Source organism: Colias philodice, chromosome 19 (assembly GCF_061535455.1).
Source record: "Colias philodice isolate Cphi_HAF_F1 chromosome 19, ilColPhil1 Martin Lab GWU primary, whole genome shotgun sequence".
Taxonomy (NCBI): Eukaryota; Metazoa; Arthropoda; class Insecta; order Lepidoptera; family Pieridae; genus Colias; species Colias philodice.
This window is the reverse complement of record NC_143104.1, coordinates 1,845,258-1,867,001: the sequence shown is the minus strand read 5'-3', so window position 1 is coordinate 1,867,001 and position 21,744 is coordinate 1,845,258. Positions and strand designations below refer to the sequence as shown.

The 21,744-nt window shown below is 34.3% G+C and overlaps 1 protein-coding gene across 1 annotated transcript; it reads left to right on the top strand.

Moving 5' to 3' along the window:
* Positions 1-416: 416 nt before the first annotated feature.
* Positions 417-21,266, top strand: LOC149479788 (uncharacterized). Its single transcript, XM_089707396.1, has 13 exons — positions 417-851; positions 982-1,116; positions 2,214-2,513; positions 4,366-4,524; positions 5,610-5,747; positions 5,921-6,048; positions 6,750-6,824; positions 8,169-8,301; positions 8,978-9,108; positions 9,566-9,701; positions 10,800-10,919; positions 16,936-17,133; positions 19,938-21,266. Exons 1-13 carry the CDS (start codon positions 744-746, stop codon positions 20,073-20,075), a joined length of 1,899 nt encoding a protein of 632 aa, XP_089563522.1. The 5' UTR covers positions 417-743; the 3' UTR covers positions 20,076-21,266.
* The last annotated feature ends 478 nt before the right edge of the window (positions 21,267-21,744 follow it).

Here is a 21,744-nt window from a genome sequence, read left to right as displayed (position 1 = left end):
AACGCGGCCTTATTTTAAATTATCGTGCAAAGATTTTTATACATTCACTTTAGAAAATGAAGAGCTATTAAAAGCTGTTTCTTCCAAAAGCAAATATAAATGCCAAAAATAAATTTTCTCTATTTAACATTGCTGTTTTAATTATCTCCCGTAAAAAATAACTAAAACTCGTATTTTTGATGCTGTTAACCCTTAAATCAAATACTGGCAGCCCTAGGTGCGGTGCGGTCGTGTGGCGAGTCGATCGCACCGCACGAGTACGGTGGTCCGGTCGCACCAGTTCGAACGTCTGTTTATAATTTTAGATAATGTATAATATGATACAGCTATTATAAATGTGTGTTGTACGTTCCAATAGACTTGTATTCACGTTTAAAATGAATGAAATGACAGTCAGTCGTCAACACAACTGACAACACAGCTGTGAGCTGACAACACAGCTGACTGTTTCTGCTTGCTCTGTGGACTGTGCTTTTATTTTTATTTATTCGGCATGTATTTCTGATAAAGTAGATGGGAAAATAAAGAGTATTATAATAATATGCTTATTTTTATTGTTGCACAATTAGCCCTTGATTTTAACAGGCGCGATGTTTCTTATTTAAAAGTTTGCAAGACCGACTTGCACACGAGCAGATCTAAGGTCTTATTATGTCTACAGTGTTTATGCAGTTATGCCGCCAACCTATGAATATGAAGAGTAATTAAAAATAAAATAATAGGTTATATTTAATACTTCCAACATGGAAAACGTTCGAGCTTGTGTAATGTGCTTAGAAATGGATGTAACCCTTTATAATTTGCGCTCTAACTCACTGGAACGATATTATAGAACATTGACGGGAACAGATGTAAGTTGCAAACAAAATTATTTAATTTTATCTTATCGTTAAAAAATATAGATTATCATTCGTAAATCTTGCGCAATTGTATGTACATAAATAAACAACAATGTAAAATAAGTACTTTCTTTAATTACAGCCACTAACCTCCTTGGAGCTTCCTATGTTCGCTTGCTATGTGTGCAAAGCGATGTTACACAAGTTCTATTCATTTAGACAGAGGAGCCTGAGGGTTCAGGCTATATTGCAGGGGATCTTACAGAGCAACGGAAAGGTCTGAATTAATGTTTTATCACTACATAGTTTAAAACAATGTCGCTGTCCCTTTGTATGCTAATTTTGTATGCTTATATAGTATAAAGAAGTTTTTGAGGAAGGCTCAGTGGGTCAAGCTGCGGGAAGAATGCTAGTAATAAAATATATTAATTATTTGAGTGTGTAACAAAACTTATTAGAAATAATTTTATTCCTGTACCCATTTAGGCTAAACTGTACATTATAGGGTGTGGAGTTGAGAGTCGTAAATTTTTGAAGTGAAACTTCTTTATCAGGGTTGGAAAAAAATTTAGTGTAACATTTTTTCATTACGCGCCATCTTGTTTTTATCCCTAATGGCTGGTTCACACTTTGATTAGTGCGAGTGCAGGTGATGAGTAGTACTACGTGTGGACAGCGACTGTTTAGTGCGAGTGTTTAGTAGGCTGTGTAGTAAAGTGAATAGAAGCGTGTTCTATTTTTTTGCGAGTGGACTGCGAGTAGCCACGTCCCGCGCGCCCTCCCTTCCCCTTCACTCGCAGTGTGCCTGCCTAAACACGTCTGGACAGGAGTGTTTAGTGTTTAGCGTAGTGTGTAGCGTCGCGAATTTCACCATTGACCTGCACTCCCACTAATCACCTGCACTCGCAGTTGAATTGGACACTACTCGCACTACACACCTGCACTCGCACTAATCACCTGCACTCACACTAATCAAAGTGTGAACCAGCCATTACACGCGTGTTTGATGTATTTCTGTAAAGTTGCATATACATAGTAAATTATTTTTTGAAAAATAAGGTCATAAAGAAGTTTCACTTCTTACATGTGTACACTAGTACACGCACAAATTTTTTTGAGGTTAGCTATTGTCCTATTGAACCTAAATCTGAAATTTCACACCGAGGAAACTTTTAGTTTTTGAGTTACGAATTTTTGAAAATCGGGTAATTACTATAGAAAGTTACTCCATCTTGTTTTTGTTACGCATATTTATTGTTTTGACAATAACTAACCTAGCCTAACCACAAAAAAATTTACGACTCAACTCCACGCCCTACAATGTACACTATTACCCCAATTTAAACTGAAATGTATTTTATATTATCCTTTCAGGTTTTAGAACAAGACATTAGACGGTTGGACAAAAAATCCTACTGCCTAAATTCGAATTTAAGTATTCAGAATATATTTGAAATTAAAATTATAAATGAAGAAGATGATGAAGAGACAATCAAAGATGAGCCATTAGAATTAATTGATTGTGAATTTTCCTATCATATGAATAGTGATAATGATTGGCTGAGTGATGACGAACCATTATACATTCATAAGAGTGAGAAAATGGAGGAAAATTTGGAGGAAATTGAGGTGTACATCGAGGAAGAAATAAAAGAGAAAGATATTGTGGATGAGGTAAGTTATTACACAAGAAAGTTTGTATATAACTTAGGTACAAATTTTCTTGTGATGTGCTGAATTTGGTTTGAACAGAATGTGGACTTCGGCTGCACTGTCTCTAAACATAAATAAATTGAATTGGCTGCTGAATGTTATTGTTTCTCTGAAGTACTCTCCTTTGCAATAAATTATAGGCGCATTATTATACATTGTAGGCGCAGTAGCTTACTACATAAAACATAGTTTTTCAATTAATTATTGTAAACATTGTCAAAATTAAATATTTTGAAGTGAAAACTTCTTTAGCGGCGTTGAGCACTTTTTCTGTAATGGGTATAAAATCTTAAACTCGCGTCAGGACACGTGACCTGATCGAAAAAGCGTAAGACGGATATCATTCCAAAATATCAAACATGCTCAACGTTATTTTTTTTTTTTTTTTTGATATAACTGCGACCAGGCAATCTGTTTGGTAACAATTGGCCTTTATATTGTTTGGAACTCCGTCCGGGAACATGATATTGTTTCAAGGGGCTCGTCCAACGACTCCACCCTTGTAGTCTAGTGTTATATTTGTTTTAGATTAGAATCTTTTAGCAAGGTTTGTAATGTCCTGTCTTTTTAGCCTGATGTATTGTTGGCCTCCCTCTCCACTTAACGCTTGAGCAAGGTCGTTGGTGTGTACTGTTAGCCTTCCCTGATATTTCTGGCTGCTTTCGACAATTTGTTTTCGAACTGTGGCTATACCGAGATCAAGGTACATGTATTTATTTGCAATACATTTGGGGATACCAAGTATTGTTCTGAGAGCCTTAGTCTGGAATCTCTCTAGGATTTCAATGTTGCTATTACTGGCAGAGCCCCAAAGCTGTATGCCATACGTCCAGATTGGCTTTAAGATTGTCTTGTAAATTAGAATTTTACTATTGTCTTTCAATTTTGAGTGGTGACCTATCAGCCAATTTAGGCTACGCAGTTTTCCATCAAGTTGTTTTCTCTTTGTCCAACGTTAATAATCAAGTTTTCACTTCTGCCGGCACTCCCGGAGTGCAACCCGTCTTTTTTTCTTTGTAATTGATAGAGCAAATCAGGAGCAATTTTTTGAGTTATTATTAACAAGCGGTCCGCCCCGGCTTCGCCCGTGGTACATATTTACGTTTTCTCTACATAAGAACCATCCTCGTACTTCAAGGAACATAATAGAAAAGAATTATCGAAATCGGTTCAACCGTTCACACGTGACAACGCGAAACGGGTGCGGACCCGCCGCCTTTTTATAGCTCCCGCCGCGAAGCGCGTCGAACGCGGCAACTGACACACAAAAATAATCCTTATGGCATGATTCTGTATTCACGCGCGATGACTTAGCGTATTTCATGTATAACTTTGGTGTTTCTACACCGATTTACATGATTCTTTTACTATAACCTGCCCAGGAGTATGAAGAATAATTGTGCCAAATTTCGTTAAAATCCGTCGTGTAGTTTTTGTTTCTATAACGAATATACAGACAGACAGACAGACAGATAGACAGACAGACAGACAAAAATTTTACTGATTGCATTTTTGGCATCAGTAGCGATCCCTTATCACTCCTTCATAGTTTTTTTTTAAATATATTTCATGTACAGAATTGGCCTCTCTACAGATTTATTATAAGTATAGATTAAAAAAAAAAAATATTTTGCGCTAAGTTCTTTCTTGTGCGTGTTTGCATTATATATTATTAAACATGATGTTTCAAACATCTTACGGCGGGCGTGGTCGGGGGGAATCTAAGACGTTACAGTTAAATCAATTAAAGTTCGTTCAAAAGCCTAATTTCTAAAAGCATATACTTGCGTTAAAGCTAATTTACTGCTTTCAGAAACCGCCCAAAGCTTCAAAAAGAAGGAAACCCAAAAAGGCATTGAAACCAAAAGTAGTGGGTCCACGCAAAGACATACTAAAAACAGTCATGAATCAGGCCCAAGGGGCTTTGGACGACATCAAACTGGAAGCATATGTTACGGTGATCAATTTGACGGTAAGTAACATGCGAAATATTGTTTATTACATCATTTAATTTAAACTAGCTGTGCATTGCTCCGCTCCTGTTGGTCTTAGCGTGATGATATATACCCTATAGCCTTCCTCAAATTTCCACAATCAAATAAACTGTTCAGCTTTATAATATTAGTGTAGATTCAGACATTTCAAAAGAATAGAATAATTTTTATCACGAGGCGGGATTTGAATTTTGAACCCACTTTTTGCCCCAGTTTAGAAAGAAGTTCGATAAAGTAATTGAGATGATGTCCATATTAGTAATATGTTTTGGAACATTTTTAAATACATATTGTCGAAATGATTTGGGTCAATTTTGTATTAGTTATTTACACATAGTAGAGTAGAGTAGTACATAGATATCTGTTTTTAAAGCACAAAACAAGGTTTAAAGTTAATGGTTTAAAGGGAGTAAAATACAGCTTAAATATAAAAGTTAGTTACTCAAAAGAGTAGAAGCTTATTGAAAATTTTCTACTCCTACATTGAATAATAGAGTACATTTTAATGAATAATAGAGTAAATTTATAAATTAATCAGGAAATTTTTGAAACAGAGTAAATTTTAAAAATGAATCAGGAAATTTTTGATATATCCTATACTTCCTACCAATATGATAAGTCCGAAAGTATTGTGAGTTAATTTGGAGAGAGAGTATTGTGAGGATGGATGTTTGTTACTTTTTCACGCAAATACTACTGAACCAATTGCACAATGAAATTAAGCACATACAGAGGGTAACTTGGATTAACACAAGATAGGTTTTATCCCGGAAATCCCACGAGAACGGTAACTATGCAAGTTTTTCTTTGAAAACGCGGGAGGATAGCTAGTTTTTCTATATAAGGACAATGTTTTAAGCTATTGCATAGCTTCTATCGCGGGCCTTGAGCGCGGGAACCGAATCGAGAAATTCCGTAACGAAAAAACCTCACGCTCCGCACTCCGACGGGCACGGAGGTGTGACTTGAAGGCATAGCATGCAATAGCTTTACCGCGGCAGTCCCCGAGTGCCACACGTCTTTTTTTTATTATTTTCTCTCAAAGTTTTAAAATAAATTTCAGGAAGAGGAACAATTGGAAGAAATCCAAAAACGGCGAGAGACTCAAAATTATAAAAATTCTGCATTCAAATGTGAGCTCTGTTTTAAGGGTTTTAAAGATACACAGACATGGCAACATCATATGCAGAGACATGATAAGGTATGTTTATATATTTTTTAAATTAGAGAACAATTATTTATAGCATGAATTATTGATTATTTTTTTGAATTTGAAAAACCAATAAACTTATACAATTATGTATACAGTAACGTATGACTAAATAAAGAAAATAAAATGAAGTGTTATATTAATATAGAGAATCATTTTTCCAGACATCAGGCAGCCTGGAATGTAACATATGCAAGATGCGTTTTAAATTGTCAAGAATTCTCAAAAAACATCTTGCTATACATGAGAAGAAGTTTATATGCAAATACTGCCCACATGTATCTAAACAATTGTGAGTAGAATAATCTATATTTATAACCAGCTTTCCGCCCGCGGATTTGCCCGGCGATCACGCATAGAAAAACATTCTTCATTGGTGCTCCGCTTCTGTTGGTCTTAGCGTGATGGTATATAGTCTATGGCCTTCCTCGATAAATGGGTTATCTAACACCGAAAGAATTTTTCAAATCGAACCAGTAGTACCTGAGATTAGCGCGTTCGAACAAACAAACAAAAACTTCAGCTTTATAGTATAGATTTACATACTAACTGTGTCCTGCGGTTTTACCCGCATTGCTCGTAACGTGATGATGTTTGCTCAGTTTTAGATAAAGCAGGCGAAGCTGCGGGTGAGATATAGTATAAACTATAAACGTATAAAAGTCTACGAAAAATTATCTTATGTAATATATGTGGAAGATTGATTAGCATTAATAAAGTATGAGAACATCTCTTGATCTTATTTGGTTTAAACTTTAAATATGAAAATTATTTTTTTTAATCGTTTTCGGAATTATTAAAAATGTATATGTACATATAAGTAAATAAGATGTTAAGCTTTATTTCAAAAAATGACTCTTATTTTATTAAAATGGAGATAAGATTATAATATCTACTTCAAAAACCATTTTTCTGTGTGTTTTACTATTATTTTAATTAAATGGAGTTCTAATATCTACTACAAAAACTTGACATTTTTATATGTGTTTATAGCACTCAAGCTAGACAACACCTTTACTGGCACCGAGGCGTTAAGTACAAGTGTCCATACTGCGAAGAGATTTCGCCGTGAGTATGTTTTTATATTTTGTAGATAGATGTTATTTTACTAGTAGATGCACCTGACTTCGTTTGCTTTATGTGGTACTGTGATATTATAATGTATATTTTGTATTAACACTATTAAAAAGTAAGCTCCGCCAATATAAGTTTCGTCGAAATAATAAATGTCCGAAGCAAAACTCTGCTTCCGCGTGTATCAGGCAGGGTTTTCTAGTGAGTAGTAATTTAGACTTTGAACATTACTGCAACGAAATAAGGTGCTAATTCTAATGAATCTGTATAAAACACAGCTCTTACATTTTTTGGCGACGTAATAATAGCCGATTTTAAGTCTAATTATTTATCGTATGTCAATGAATATTTTAGCCGAAAATGTAAATTTTAACTATCTATATATGTATTTTTATCTATTCACATATCCGCCACCAAGTTACCTAGAAGAGATTGCTTAGCGATAAGACCGTGCCTATCTCTTATCACTTAGGATATGAAAATAGCTGTACTATTGTCCAATTCTCAGATCTACCTGTTAAGGTGCTCGTAAACGGGCTAGTTTTTTATTGGTGTAAATGCTGAGTAGTCCAATTTATCACAAATACTGACTGATAGAATATATCCAATGTATTTTTGAAGTGAAAACTTCTTTAGCGGCGTTGAGCACTTTTTCTGTAATGGGTATAAAATCTTAAACTCGTGTCAGGACACGTGACCTGATCGAAAAAGCGTAATTCGGATGGATATCAAACATGCTCAACGTTAATAATCAAGTTTTCACTTCTGCCGGCACTCCTGGAGTTCAACCCGTCTTTTTTTTTAATTCGTGTAGTGTATCTATGAAATAGATATACATTGTATCACGTACACCAGTGGTGGGGTTATCTCATAGCTATCTAGCTATATGCCAGACTGGAATGGACGTGCGACCGCACTATTGAGTGTAGGAGTGAGCTAATGCAATTCTACCTAAGTACGTACTGTTAGTACAGTACAATTTGTAATTTTTTTATTAAATAAATATTTCAGGACAATTTTCACACACGGCACGATCTGATCCCATACTAAGCTTTCGCTTGTGTTATGGAAACCAGATGGCTTATAAAAATACATATATATAATTTTAAACAAAAAATTAGATAAATTAGATAATTAAAGAAAATTAGATAATTACCACCCAGACACAGCAAACATCTATGTTCATCACACAAATATTTGCCCCGGGTGGGATTCGATGATCTCTGGCTTGGAAGGCAGGGTCACTACCAACCAAGCCAACCGGTCAGTCAAAGTTATTGTTCTTATATCTAAGTGTATTAGTTTTAAGGTAGAATGTTTTTTATTTCCCGCATACAGAAAATTCACGTCGTACCTATCGCACGTGCGCATTAAGCACCCGTCGGATTACATTTGCGGCTTCTGCGGTAACTCGTTTGTTTCGCAGCTCGGACTCAACATGCACAGGGCCCTAATGCACAAGGGATTGAAGGTGAGATTATATATTTAAACTACTAATGCCCTCAAACGTTCAACCATTTGGATAAAATATAATTAGTTTAGGGAAAATAATAATTAATAATGCCAAAATGTACCTACTGTACATTTTTAAATATACACACACACGTTACAGTCAGTTGTAACATACGGACGTCATATTGAAATCTTATCCATGATTTAAGTGCAATACTCCTCAGAATTTGGCGGAGTAGTGACTGACATGAGAATATTCGTTTAACCCTAGGATAAATCTTTGGTGAAACATAAAAATAGTTTTATCATAGGATAATTATTGCTGTTATACTCTGGAGTAAGACTTATTATTGCTTCGTGAAATCACCCTATATAAAATAATTTATCTTTTAAAAACATTTTTTTCTCTGAAACTCAAATTCAAAAAGTTTTTTATTCATGTGAATGTGTTACAAGCATTTATAATTTTTTTAACTATCACTATATCCATTACTACGTAATTATTTTTCGATCAACTTTTTAGTTATTAGTACTTATTAAAATTCCATTAATATTATAAATGCTATGAAAGTTTGCAAGGATGGATGGATGTTAGTTACTCTTTCACGCAAATACTACTGAACTGATTACAATGAAGCGGGTTTTGCTTTAAAAACGCGGGCGAACTTTAGTAGCAATAATAAATATAATTACAGATGCCGGCCAACAACGTGGATGACAAAGAGGCGCCATATTGTGAGGCGTGTGACGTCAAATTCTTTTCCGAGGAAGCGTTCAAGCGACACATGGTCACAGCGAAACGGCACACGCAGGAATCTGAGAATAAGTGAGATTATTAATTATAATTATTATTTACTTTTATAATATTTATTTATTCACCTTTTTAATCCGGTTTAATCGATATGGCTCTGATACAAATTTTATCCATAAAAAAATATCATTTATTGGTGCAATTTCGTTATTTTTGAAGTGAAACTTTAACTTTGTTTAACGTAAAATTTCATGGCAATACCTCATGGAGTAAGGCGACGATTTGTTTGAATCTTGCTAAAGAAGTTTCACTTCTGACACGAGTGCTCGGCACACACGCCCTTTTTTATTACGTATATTTACAAAATATCAGAAAACATAGAAATTACCGACATCATTAGTCTTACATTCACTGGCAAAAAAATACGAAAACATTTTTAAGAACACCAATTTGCGAATTTAAATGCGTTTTTTTTACAAATAATTATTTTATTATTATTAAAAAATGTAAATTATCTTCCAACATTTCCCAGGAACGGCTGTCGCCATTGCGGTGAGTCGTTTAAGACGGAGGAAGAGAAGCGTGCACACGTGCGCTGCACACACTCGCGCAAGACACACACGAACAAAAAGAGAGACACTCGCACTTGGCCGATTAATTGTCCGCATGTATGTTAAACCTTGAATGAATGAATGAACGAAAAATACTTTATTTCACACTTAATACAGGATTATAAACTAAGAGCCATACAAGTAACAACATGTACAGAGGGCGGTCTTATCGCTGTAAGCGATTTCTGCCAGACAACCCGAAAATTTAGAAGGATTACATTTATGGTGGTGGTGCATTACAAACTTAAAATTCATAACAACCTTCATAGTTCCTGTGGGATTTCCAGGATAAACAGTAGCTTATTCACCGCCTTTCATTGTTTTCGGTTTAGTAGTATTTGCGTGAAAGAGTAACATACATACATCCATCCTCACAAACTTTCGCATTTATAATATTAGTAGGATTTCGAAATTAAAAACTTTTTAGTTTTTACCCAATTTAAACGCGAATTTTTAATTACTGTTCTCATCTCCTATCTATGTTTAAAACGTCGGGTTAATTAACATTATTATGAAAAATCTCTAGCCTCCTATTGATTTTAAGATATAAAAATCTTATATATAAAATTCTCGTGTCACAATGTTAGTCTGCATACTCCTCCGAAACGGGTGGACCGATTCTCATGAGATTTTCTGTGCATATCGGGTAAGTCTGAGAATCGGCCAACATCTATTTTTCATATGTACCACGGGCGAAGCCGGGGCGGGCCGCTAGTAATACTATAAAATCGCCGTGTAGCTATGTGCAAGCACAGATTAGATACTAGGTTTAAGTGATTTTTTCATTATTTATAAACATTTTCGTAGATACTAAATCGATTGCCTTTATAGTAGCATGAAAACTAAAATAAATAATAAAAAATAAATATTATAGGACATTATTACACAAATCGACCTAGTCCCACAGTAAGCTCAATTAAGGCTTGTGTTGTGGGTACTAGGCGACGATAAATATAATATTTAATAAATGCATATATATAGATAATAACACCCAGACCCAAGAACAAATAATTGAGTTCATCACACAAATATTTGCCCTGACCGGGGATCGAACTCGGGACCGTCGGCTCAGTAGGCAGTTACTTTACCACTGCGCCAACCGCGTCGTCAAAATTAAATCAACTTGTTTCACCCAGAACTGTTCATCCGTTTCAGTGCTCAGAAGAGATAGCTAACGCGCGGGCGTACTGGACCCACTTCAGGAAAAACCATCCGGATAAAAATTATCCCGTAGAGAAGAAATTTATTTGTGACGAGTGTGGAAAGGGCTTTAGGGTAAGTGATATTATTATTTTAAATTATTTATAATGGTTGTATTATTATTAACTCAATTTTATTCTACAATGAAATGAAACTTAGGAATAAATCGCGGTTAAAATAGGTAACTTATAAACTTAGAGCATTAAACCAACCGGAGACGACACGCGCAATTCTTTCATAGTCAAAAAGTCTGTCATTTCCTGCGGGGGGAGTCCACACATACAAATAGTGTTAACACAAACGCATTTTGCGATTACGTCGCTACACACTCACACGAAAAAATAATCAAACACCAGCATACACACATAAACACGTACAAACCTTGGTACAAACACACACATAGACACCGTGTCTGTATTCAACATCAATGTAACGCGACGATAATTTAAGTCGATAAAAATTATTATACTTATCGATACTTTATGATCAATGAATTTAGAATTTTAATTTTAATGATAATTCAATATTTGTGATTTGTGACATCTAAGTATTTATAACGAATAAAAAAGTCATATCTGATCTCAAAACATTGCAGTTAAAAAAGTGTGCGAGATAATAAATCTATACCACATGCATGATACTTATTTAATACCCGGTTAAACTGTACTATAACGGACGTCGAGTTGAGAGGTCGTCGTAAAGTCGATTTGACACTTTCAAAACAATAAATATGCGTAACAAAAAAAAAGATGGAGTATATTCTATAGTAATTTTCTAGTTTTCAAAAATTCGTAACTCAAAAACTAAAAGTTTCCGTCAACTGAAATTTCAGATTTAGGTTCCATAGGACAACAGCTAACCACAAAAAAAAATTACGTCTCTCAACTAGACGTCCTATAAAGTAAAGCTGAGCCTTTCAAAAATTTTAACTCAAAAACTAAAAGTTTCCAACAATTTTATAATAATTTTAGATTTAGGTTCCATTGGACAATATAGCTAACAACAAAAAAATTTACGCCTCTCAACTCGACGTCACATAAAGTAAAGTTGAACCACACCCCGGACACTCCATACAAAATTATCGTTTTGACAGTCACACTGTAGAGACTGCAAATGTGTGTGTTAACGCTTTATGGTTGGCAATTTGATTAATGTTGTCAATCTTCGTTACGTATCGTCCTTGCAGAAAAATGCGGACCATTTTTAGACTGATCGTGCGGGGTGAGGTAAGTGTTTAATTTTGGCGGGAGGCGGAGAGTGTCCGTTCTGTAGCGTTTAGCTACTATTATGTATTCTGTGGTTGAGCCTTTGAAAAATTCATATCTCAAAAACTAAAAGTTTCCTTCAACTGAAATTTCAGATTTAGGTTCCATAAGACAACAGCTTACCACAATAAAAATAACTGCGTTAAAAACAACCGACTTCATAAACAGAAAAGTAAAAAATAAAAAAGATTTGATATTATTAATTACTACATATTATTTAGATGTGCTATTTATTAAATAGGTTTGATGTCGGTGCACGGGCTTAATACTAGTGTTTGGCACCGACTTCAAACCTATTTAATAAATAGCACATCTAAATAATATGTAGTAATTAATAATATCAAATCTTTTTTATTTTTTACTTTTCTGTTTATGAAGTCGGTTGTTTTTAACGCAGTTATTTTTATTTAATAATTTTTAGTGTATTTATCAACACGAATCAAACGAGCCCAATCTCGATATAATTGAGTCAATATATTACTGAGTTCCTAAGGCCACCTTCCGATTCCATCATCAAATCAGCTCTATGTCATGATAATGTTTCATCGCTATCCAATTTACATAAGTATACAAAATTTCAGCTCAATCGGTTACCGGAAGTGAATCAAAGTTACTTGCTACATTTCAATGAAGTCATCGAGTACAGACAAAAATGCTCATAAAATAAAAACTACTGGGTTTATCCGAATAAAATTTTTATGGGACCAATTCGACACCATCCCGCATCGAACAAAAAAAGAATCACGTAAATCGGTTAAGAAACCTAGGAGTAATCGGTGTACATACATCCAAAAAAAAAAAAAAAAAAATTATACCGGCCGAATTGATAACCTCCTCGTTTTTTTGGAAGTCGGTTAAAAAAATTAACGCCTCTCAACTGTCTGTTTAGCCTAAATACCATTTTTTGTGAATGTCACAATTTATATATAAAACAAGAAATAGTGAACAAAAAGACAACTTCGTCATTCATTTATATCGTTTATTTACAAATATTATCATTTATTTTAACGCAGAAACACTAGTGCTAGTCCGTTTAAGAGTCCATGAAACATGATTCGTACGAGATCGAATCCAGACATCCCGAATCACAGCAGCTTTTAGAAATATGAAAAAAAATGGGAATGTAACAAACTGATAAAATTTACCATCATCTACCATAAGACGCACACAGCTGGATAATATTTATATCGATATTATTCTTGTATAGGTCTACCAGAATCTGATGGCATATTTATATTTAAGAAATAAAAGATTTTCATGTGGCAACTTATTTGACAACTATCAAATTGGTTGTCAAATTATTTGTCTTTTTTGCAGTTGATAAATAATTTTTAGGATTTTGTCTAAAAAATCTTCGAAAATGTCGAAAAAGCCGCTGTGATCACAAGCAAGAGGTGTTGTTTATAATGTGTATAGAATGATGAAGAAGGGTCAAACACATCACAATTTTCAATTTAGAAGATTTTATTGGTAAATTGGACTTACCCGCTTTGATACTTTTAATTAAAAAATATTATATGTAGGTAACTATAATATTGTTTGTTGATTGGAATATAATTTTATGAAAACTTATTACAGGAGTTTCCAATACGGCTATTCGTCAAGTCCAAGCTGTCCAAGTCAATTTTATAATGTGTGTATCTGTTAATACTTACGAAAATAAACATAGTTTTATTTTACTTTTATTTTATTTTATAAAAAATTATAAGCAGTCTAGTTTTCTATCGATATAACATCGATATTTTCACATGGCATAATGATAATGAACATATAAATATAGGTATGTGTAAATAATAATATGTTTTACCTGTGTAAAAGTAATATGTATATTATACATGTAAGTATGTACCTACATAATATTAAGTGGATATCTCATTATTAAGTACAGTATTGTCCACTTATGTAATGTGACTAATGATATTGAGAACAAACTAAAAAATAAGCAGTATCAAGATCGTTCAGTCCATTTTCCCTAGGGTTGCACACTCAAAATTTTGATTTCCCTAATTGCCATCAGATTCTGGTTTACCTATACTGTCCCATCCCTAATTTTTATGCAGTGATACCAGAATAACGAATTTAAAATGCCTTTTCACGTACATGTTACGAACGTAAATAATTGCATTATATGTAATTAATAAAATACAAACTTAAACTACTATAAAATATTAAAGAAAAACATGTGTTGCAGATAAACAATAAATGAATTTGCAAACGGTATTTATCATTGATTCATAAAGTTTATACAAATTATACTTCACGTTAATTATGGTTTCTTTGGGTAAATTTTATTACTCTATAATAACAAATATGAACGGTGATAAAAGTTATAATTAAATATTAAAACAGTCTACATACTTTAAAATTTAACCAAAAGTGGATGTAGTACCATTATGTGGCAACACTTTTACATTGACAAATTATTTCAGTATTTTGCAAATTTGCTGCAATATTTCACAAATTTTGATGTAAAAATACTTACAGATGAAAAGTAAAATTATCCTTTATTACATTCGACGTTTCTGACCTCTTCTTACACGTAAATTCAGCGCGGACATTCCAAAGATTTTAAAACAACGTCGTGTTCCGTGACCTTCATTTTCCAACTGATTCCGAAAATTGTAATGGCGAGAAAAGCGAGGAAAACGTTCCATTTTTATTTTCCTATATCGATGACGTCATCATTGCGTCATCAGGACACCTGAGCCATACGAAACACTTACGAATGGTTTTCTAACGTTTGAATGAGTTTGGAATCACTATAAATTTATCAAAATGTGAGTTCAGCAAAGCGGAACTAAGTTTTTTGGGATTTAACATTTCACAACAAGGATTTTTGGAAGATAAAGTCAAGGTCAAAAAAGAGTACCCAAAACCACAAACAGTCGAAGAATTGAGACGATTTCTAGGAATGCTAAAGTTCTATAGACGTCATTTACCTCATGCTGCAGAAATACAGTCAAAACTCAATCAATATATTCATAACTCCGGTAAGAAAGATAAAAGTCCGATACAATGGACTGATGAAGCATCGGCAGCCTTTGAGCAATGTAAACAAAACTTTCAAAGTGCCGTTACATTGTCATTTCCCGCAGCAAACGCTTCTATTGGTATCAAGACCGATTGTTCAAGCACATGTGCCGGTGTAGTACTTCAACAGAGAGAAGGAAACTCATGGAAGCCTCTCGGATTTTTTTCACAAAAATTAAGCGAAGCGTCACATCGTTGGTCCTTTACAATATTGCAATGGTTATCGATAAATTCTAACCATGATCGACAGAAGTACCTCTTGGCCAGAAGCTTTTCCCATAAAAGATATAACTGCAGAGACTGTAGCTGAAATTGTCTATACAGGATGGATTTGTCGGTTTGGATGTCCTATACGGATAACTACCGATACGACAATTCGAATCAAGCTTATTTACAAATTTAGCGAAGCGAATGAGTATTAAAAATATAAGGACTTGTGCATATCACCCGCAAGCAAACGGTGCTATAGAAAGATGGCACAGAGTATTAAAAACAGCTCTTATGTGTAGCGGTAATACAGTCGACTGGGTTGGACAGTTACCATCTGTTTTGTTTGGACTAAGAGCGAGTCTACGAGACGACACTCAGACAAGTGCCGCCTAAATGGTTTATGGTGAAGCAATGAGATTACTCGGAGATTTTTTCCAGCTGCAAAAGCCTAATATTTCCGAGAATGAAACATTCCTTTGCCAACTGCGTAAAAAAATATACAACATATCGTCAGTTCCTAAAAGAGAGTCCAGTAAACGCAATATATTTGTTCACCACACAATTGTAGTTCAGTTGGTAATTAGCTGCATTATAAAGAGGTTGTCAATCCGTTGTTTCATTTCCGCTATCCGAATATATAAAGCCACTACATAATACATTACTTATTTTTTTCAAATTCCTTGAAAGTAATGTGATTTACCGGTTTTATTACTTTAGTCAGACTGTTTTGTCATACGGTATATAAAAACTATATATAATATTGGTCCGAAGAGCGATCCTTGAGAGACACCTGTAGGCGATTATGAGAAATGCTTTGTGATTCTATGCTTTGTGATTCTTCATTGTTTTGCTTAAGTATATTGAAAATAATTTCAATCATGTATAAATAAATGTTCCGAGGTAAAAGCCGCAGATTAATTTGCGTCTATTACATTAATTTTGTAAAAAAACAATTAGTTCACTTAGTCAGAAGCCTCGTGAAAATCTATAAAGTAAGAAAACATGATACTTTAAATGCAAATTGTTTCGATATTTTTTTATTTTGACTGACCGGTTGACTTGGTTGGTAGTGGCCCTGCCTACCAAGCCAGAGGTCGTGGGTTCGATTCCCACCCGGGACAAATATTTGTGTGATGATGTTTGCTCTGTGTCTGGGTGTTAATTATCTATATAATTATTTATTTAAAATTATATTATGTATATGCATGTTAATCGGCCATCTGGTTTCCATAACACAAGCGAATGCTTAGTATGGGATCAGATCGTGCCGTGTGTGAAAAATTGTCCTGATTTATTATTATTTCGTCTTTTATATCTACGTTACTTTTTTTTTTGTTTTTATTTTTTGAAGTGAAAACTTCTTTAGCGGCGTTGAGCGCTTTTTTTGTAATGGGTATAAAATCTTAAACTCGCGTCAGGACACGTGACCTGATCGAAAAAGCGTAAGACGGATACCATTGCAAAATATCAAACATGCTTAACGTTAATAATCAAGTTTTCACTTCTGTTGGCACACCCGGAGTACAACCCGTCTTTTTTTCTCAAAAAAGGCATACATTTATAGAGTTTTCATTAAAAATCGTCAGAGCAACGCGTTCCTCATGAACCACAAGCGCACGCACTCCGCGGTGAAGGCGTTCAAGTGCGGCGAGTGCGGCAAGGCGTTCCACAACCGCATCAACCTGATGGCGCACGGCCGCGTGCACTCGGAGCGGCGCCCGCACGTGTGCTGCGAGTGCGGCAAGGCGTTCAAGTTAAAGGCGGCGCTCGACCGGCACTCGCGCGTGAGTTGTATATGTTGCAGTCAGTTACACAGTACACTCGGAGCGGCGCCCGCACGTGTGCTGCGAGTGCGGCAAGGCGTTCAAGTGCAAGGCGGCGCTCGACCGGCACGCGCTCGTAAGTGTAGCCAGCTGGCCGCACTGTATACATTCGGAGTGTCTGTATGCAGCAATATGCCAATAGCCAGCCCATCGTTTGCCAGCTTTCCACCCGCAGCTACCCACGTGTTAACAAGAAACACAGGCCCCGTTCCCGTGAGATTTCCGGGATTAAATCTATCCTGTATCCTTTCTCAAGTCACAAACTATATTTGTAATAAATCGGTTCAATGGTTTAAGCGTGAAGAAGAAACATAGAAAACAGAGTTTGTACATGTCCAAAAATGTATGAACCAAAAACCCAGAATCGACAGGAATGAAATGTGTACCATTGGATTGGCATTGAAGTATAATACACAGTAACACAGTTTCCAACTAACACAGGCTTTAGTTTCCCCAAATTTTAAAGGAACTATATTTTCTATCACCAAAATTTATATTTGTCATCAAGTTGTATCACCTAATAAATAGATCTATCACCACGAAATATTTTCGTTCTCAGATAAACAAAAATTGTTCCCAGGTATGAATTATCAACTTAATGTTAATATACATATGTGTAAAATAAGAGATCGATAACCAATAAAATTATATTGCATTACATGAATATAAACTTCGTTCTTTTAATAACAGTTTTGTTACTTAAATAATAGCTCTGTGCTCAGAATGGTAGATCTGTCACCAAATAAATCGATTATCGATCCCTGACTGCGACTCCTTTTTATTTGATATTTTGTCACCAATACAGTAGCAACATTTTATTTCGTTCAGATATTAAATTAATAGTATTCGTTACCAATTTAATACATCAATTTATAATTTTAATGAAAAAATGATCAAAGGGGCGGAGACAAATTGGCGCGCTTTAAAAATTGATTATTTTAACTTTAATTAAGTGTTTTATCTACAATTATGCTAGCCATAAGCCAGCTATTAAACCAGAGCTGATTATTCAGTAGTTATTATTTTTAAGAATAAATATTGATTATTTTAACTTAAATTAAGTGTTTTATCTACTATTCTGCTAGCCATAAGCCAGCTATTTTAAACCAGCGCTGATTGTTCAGTGGTAATTATTTTAAACAATAAATATTGATTATTTTGACTTTAATAATTGTTTTATTTACTACTCTGCTAAAAATTTTTTTTAAATATAATTTATACTACCAGTGGCAATTTAGAACCTTGGGAGTCTAGTTAAATAGCAGAATCTTTTGGTTGAAACAATGATGACAACCCTAATTTTTTATTTGAACTTAATGCAATTTTCTAGTAACATAATATGATTTATTGGTGATCTCTTTAAATTAGTTTGCTTAAATACTTATTAGGACACACCTATTATAATACATACAAAAACATTTATTTGGTACTAGACCTTATATCTCAGGATTTTAGGTGATTTATTGTGGAACTGATTTTGCATTGTTTGGTGACTACATTTTGGTGACAGATCTACTATTTTGAGGACAAACCCTATTATTTAAGAAACACAAAACTAATTAAATTGGTGATAGCTTAAATGATACCCAATTTTAAATGTATTATTTTATACTTTTTCAATAAAGATTTTTTTTTTTTTTATAATAAAATGTTACCAAGGGGGCAACTCTGAAATCGTTATAGTATAGGAGCTAGGAGCAAAACAAAATAACGAAAGAAATTCGTTAAAAATATAATATAAATAAGTTTATATTATGTTATGGCTTAACATGACGTTGTTATGATGTTGTGTCACTTGTTTCACACATGATAATAATCATCTTTTACAAGCAACAGCAACATAACAAAAACGTTGAAACATAACATAACAAAATCTCTGATTTTTGTAGTTCATTTTCTTTTGGTTCATAGATACTACAATTGCCATAGTACTATATGTTTTATTGGTAATTATGTGGCTAAGTATTGAAAAAAAACTGTATAGTGCAGGAGCTTAGCGACAAAAAAAAACAAAGTTAAAAATCGTTTGAAAATAATAAAAACACGTTATGTTGTGGATAAGAATATAGTTGTTATTCATTTATTTTTATAATTTAGTCTTATTTTGATAAATTTTAATAATATTATATTTACCTATAATAACGACATTCGAATCTACAACAACTTGTGTTACACAAGAATGTACAAGCAAAAGCAATTAAAACATTGAAATTATAATAACAACGATAATCTCATCCACAACATAATTATTTTCAAACGATTTTTTATTCAGTTTTATTGGCTCTTAACTCGTATACTATACCTATTATTATTTTTTATTTCCAATCCTTAGCCACAGAATTAGGTATCAATAATACATACAGTACAATAGCAATTGTAGTATCTTGAGCCAAAAGAAAAAAACTTCAAAAAACGGAGTCTTTGTTATTTTGTGATTGAACATGATGTTATTTTGTTGCTGTTGTTTTTAAAATATTTAAATAATAATTATCATCACATTATTACAACGTCATAAGCTACAACATGACATAAACTTATGTTTTAAACGTATTTCTTACTTATTTTATTTTGCTCCTAGCTCCTATACTATAAAGATTTCAGGGTTACCGCTTTAGCTACATTATATTATATTTAATTATTAATCCATTGGTATACATTTCATTCCTGTCGATTCTGGGTCATTTTTTGGACATCTCCTTTCGTCTTTATAATGTTACTTAGGAAAGTAGCGTAACATATTATAATTATATAATAATTTCCCTTAGAGCCACACGGGCGACAAGCCGTACAAGTGCGAGGTGTGCGGCAAGGCGTTCACGGAGTCGAACAGCTGCAAGCTGCACGTGCGCACGGTGCACCTCAAGCAGCCCGCAGCAAAGCGCGACCGCAGGAAGCGAAAATAATATATTCTGATTCTGAAGAAATAAAAAAAAGAACAAAAAAAAAATATTTTTTTCACAAAATAAATTTATGGATTTTATGTGGTCTTGTGTTCTTTCTCCTCCATTTCATAAACTAGAGTATGAATTTTATAAAAACATGTCGGGAGTTTTACTTTATCCCCCACCTCCTTACAATAATAATACAATAGAAATCAACAATCGCGCAGTCGAACAGTTGAAAGCTGCACGTGCGCACGGTGCACATCAAGCAGCCCTCACCCTTCCTCAGCAGAGCGCGCCTCGACCGCAGGAAGCGAAACTTATATATTCATTCCGAAGAAATAAAAAAAAATTATATATTATATAGCCTATAGCCTTTCTTGATAAATGAGCTATATAACACCGAAAGTATTTTTCAAATCGGACCAGTAGTTCCTGAGATTAGCGCGTTCAAACAAACTCTTCAACTTTATAATATTAGTATAGATGAGGGTAGTTTTATTTTATCCCCCACCTCCCTACAATAATACAATAGAAATTAACATTCGCGCAATCGAACAGCTGCACTTATGAAATAAACGTTTTTCAGTGGTTTTGCGTTTATGGTTATAACCATATATTAACTCCTCTCCCATGTGATAGGCTAGCTTATGGATTTTTTTTAATGAAGGTAGTTTTATGCGTACTATTATTTTTAGTCTCGATTTTACAAAAAAAAAAAAAAAAAATATTTGATGTCATAATAAATTGAAATAAAATGTCTTAACATAGCTTTGAACTGTGATTCCCAAGAACATTCCAATGAAAAAATATAACACATTTAGGTGCTTCCCCGTATGTAATGTAACAATATTTGATCGCAGAAAGGGCCACAGTATCAAAGGCTTATTAGACCACCCAATTTTTAGGGACCCTAACTAAGAGTGGTGTAATAAGACTTAGGGAGTTAGTGTCCCGATTGGTCCCGATTTAGGGCGATCGGGTCTGCCCGATCTGCCTAGCTCCCTAAGCGCCCTGCAGATTGGGTAATGTAATAACGTTTAGGGCGGTTAGGGAGCTCAGTTGCCGCGCGACTAGTGCGTGGAGTGGCTGCTTTTGTATGTAAGGTGTCACCAAACTTCCCTACTACAGGTTTATATAACTTAAAAGGGAAGTTCCAAATGTTTGTGATCACACCGCCATGTTAACAAATAAATAAATTGTTTAAATCAATTGTTTATTTAATTGTTTTAAAACTCAACAAGTGTTCAAATTGTTCTGCACCTACTCTAATTAATTCATTAAAACTCCCGGTTCAAGCACGCTTAGTATTTGCATATTTGAAAGCTTTTCACGTAACCGCAAATACTCTTTCACCCAGATCTTTCTCTTCTTTTTTTAATATTTGTTATTGCGTCAACGGTTGCCACTGCTACAGCAACTTTTTGAAGTTTCGATACTGACGGCGGCATAATGTAAAATGCAACAATACGTTTATCTCTCTAGACATTCGCGTATAAACTGAGTTAGGGCGTATTCAGAAAGAAAGCTTGAAACTTATAAGCGCTTATAAACGCTTATCGGCGCTTGTCATGTTCATTGTCTTGCTTGTCATATTTATATGAACATGACAAGCGCCGATAAGCGCTTATAAGTTTCAAGCTTTCTTTCTGAATACGCCCATAGGGCCCAATTCGCAGAGAAGTGTAAT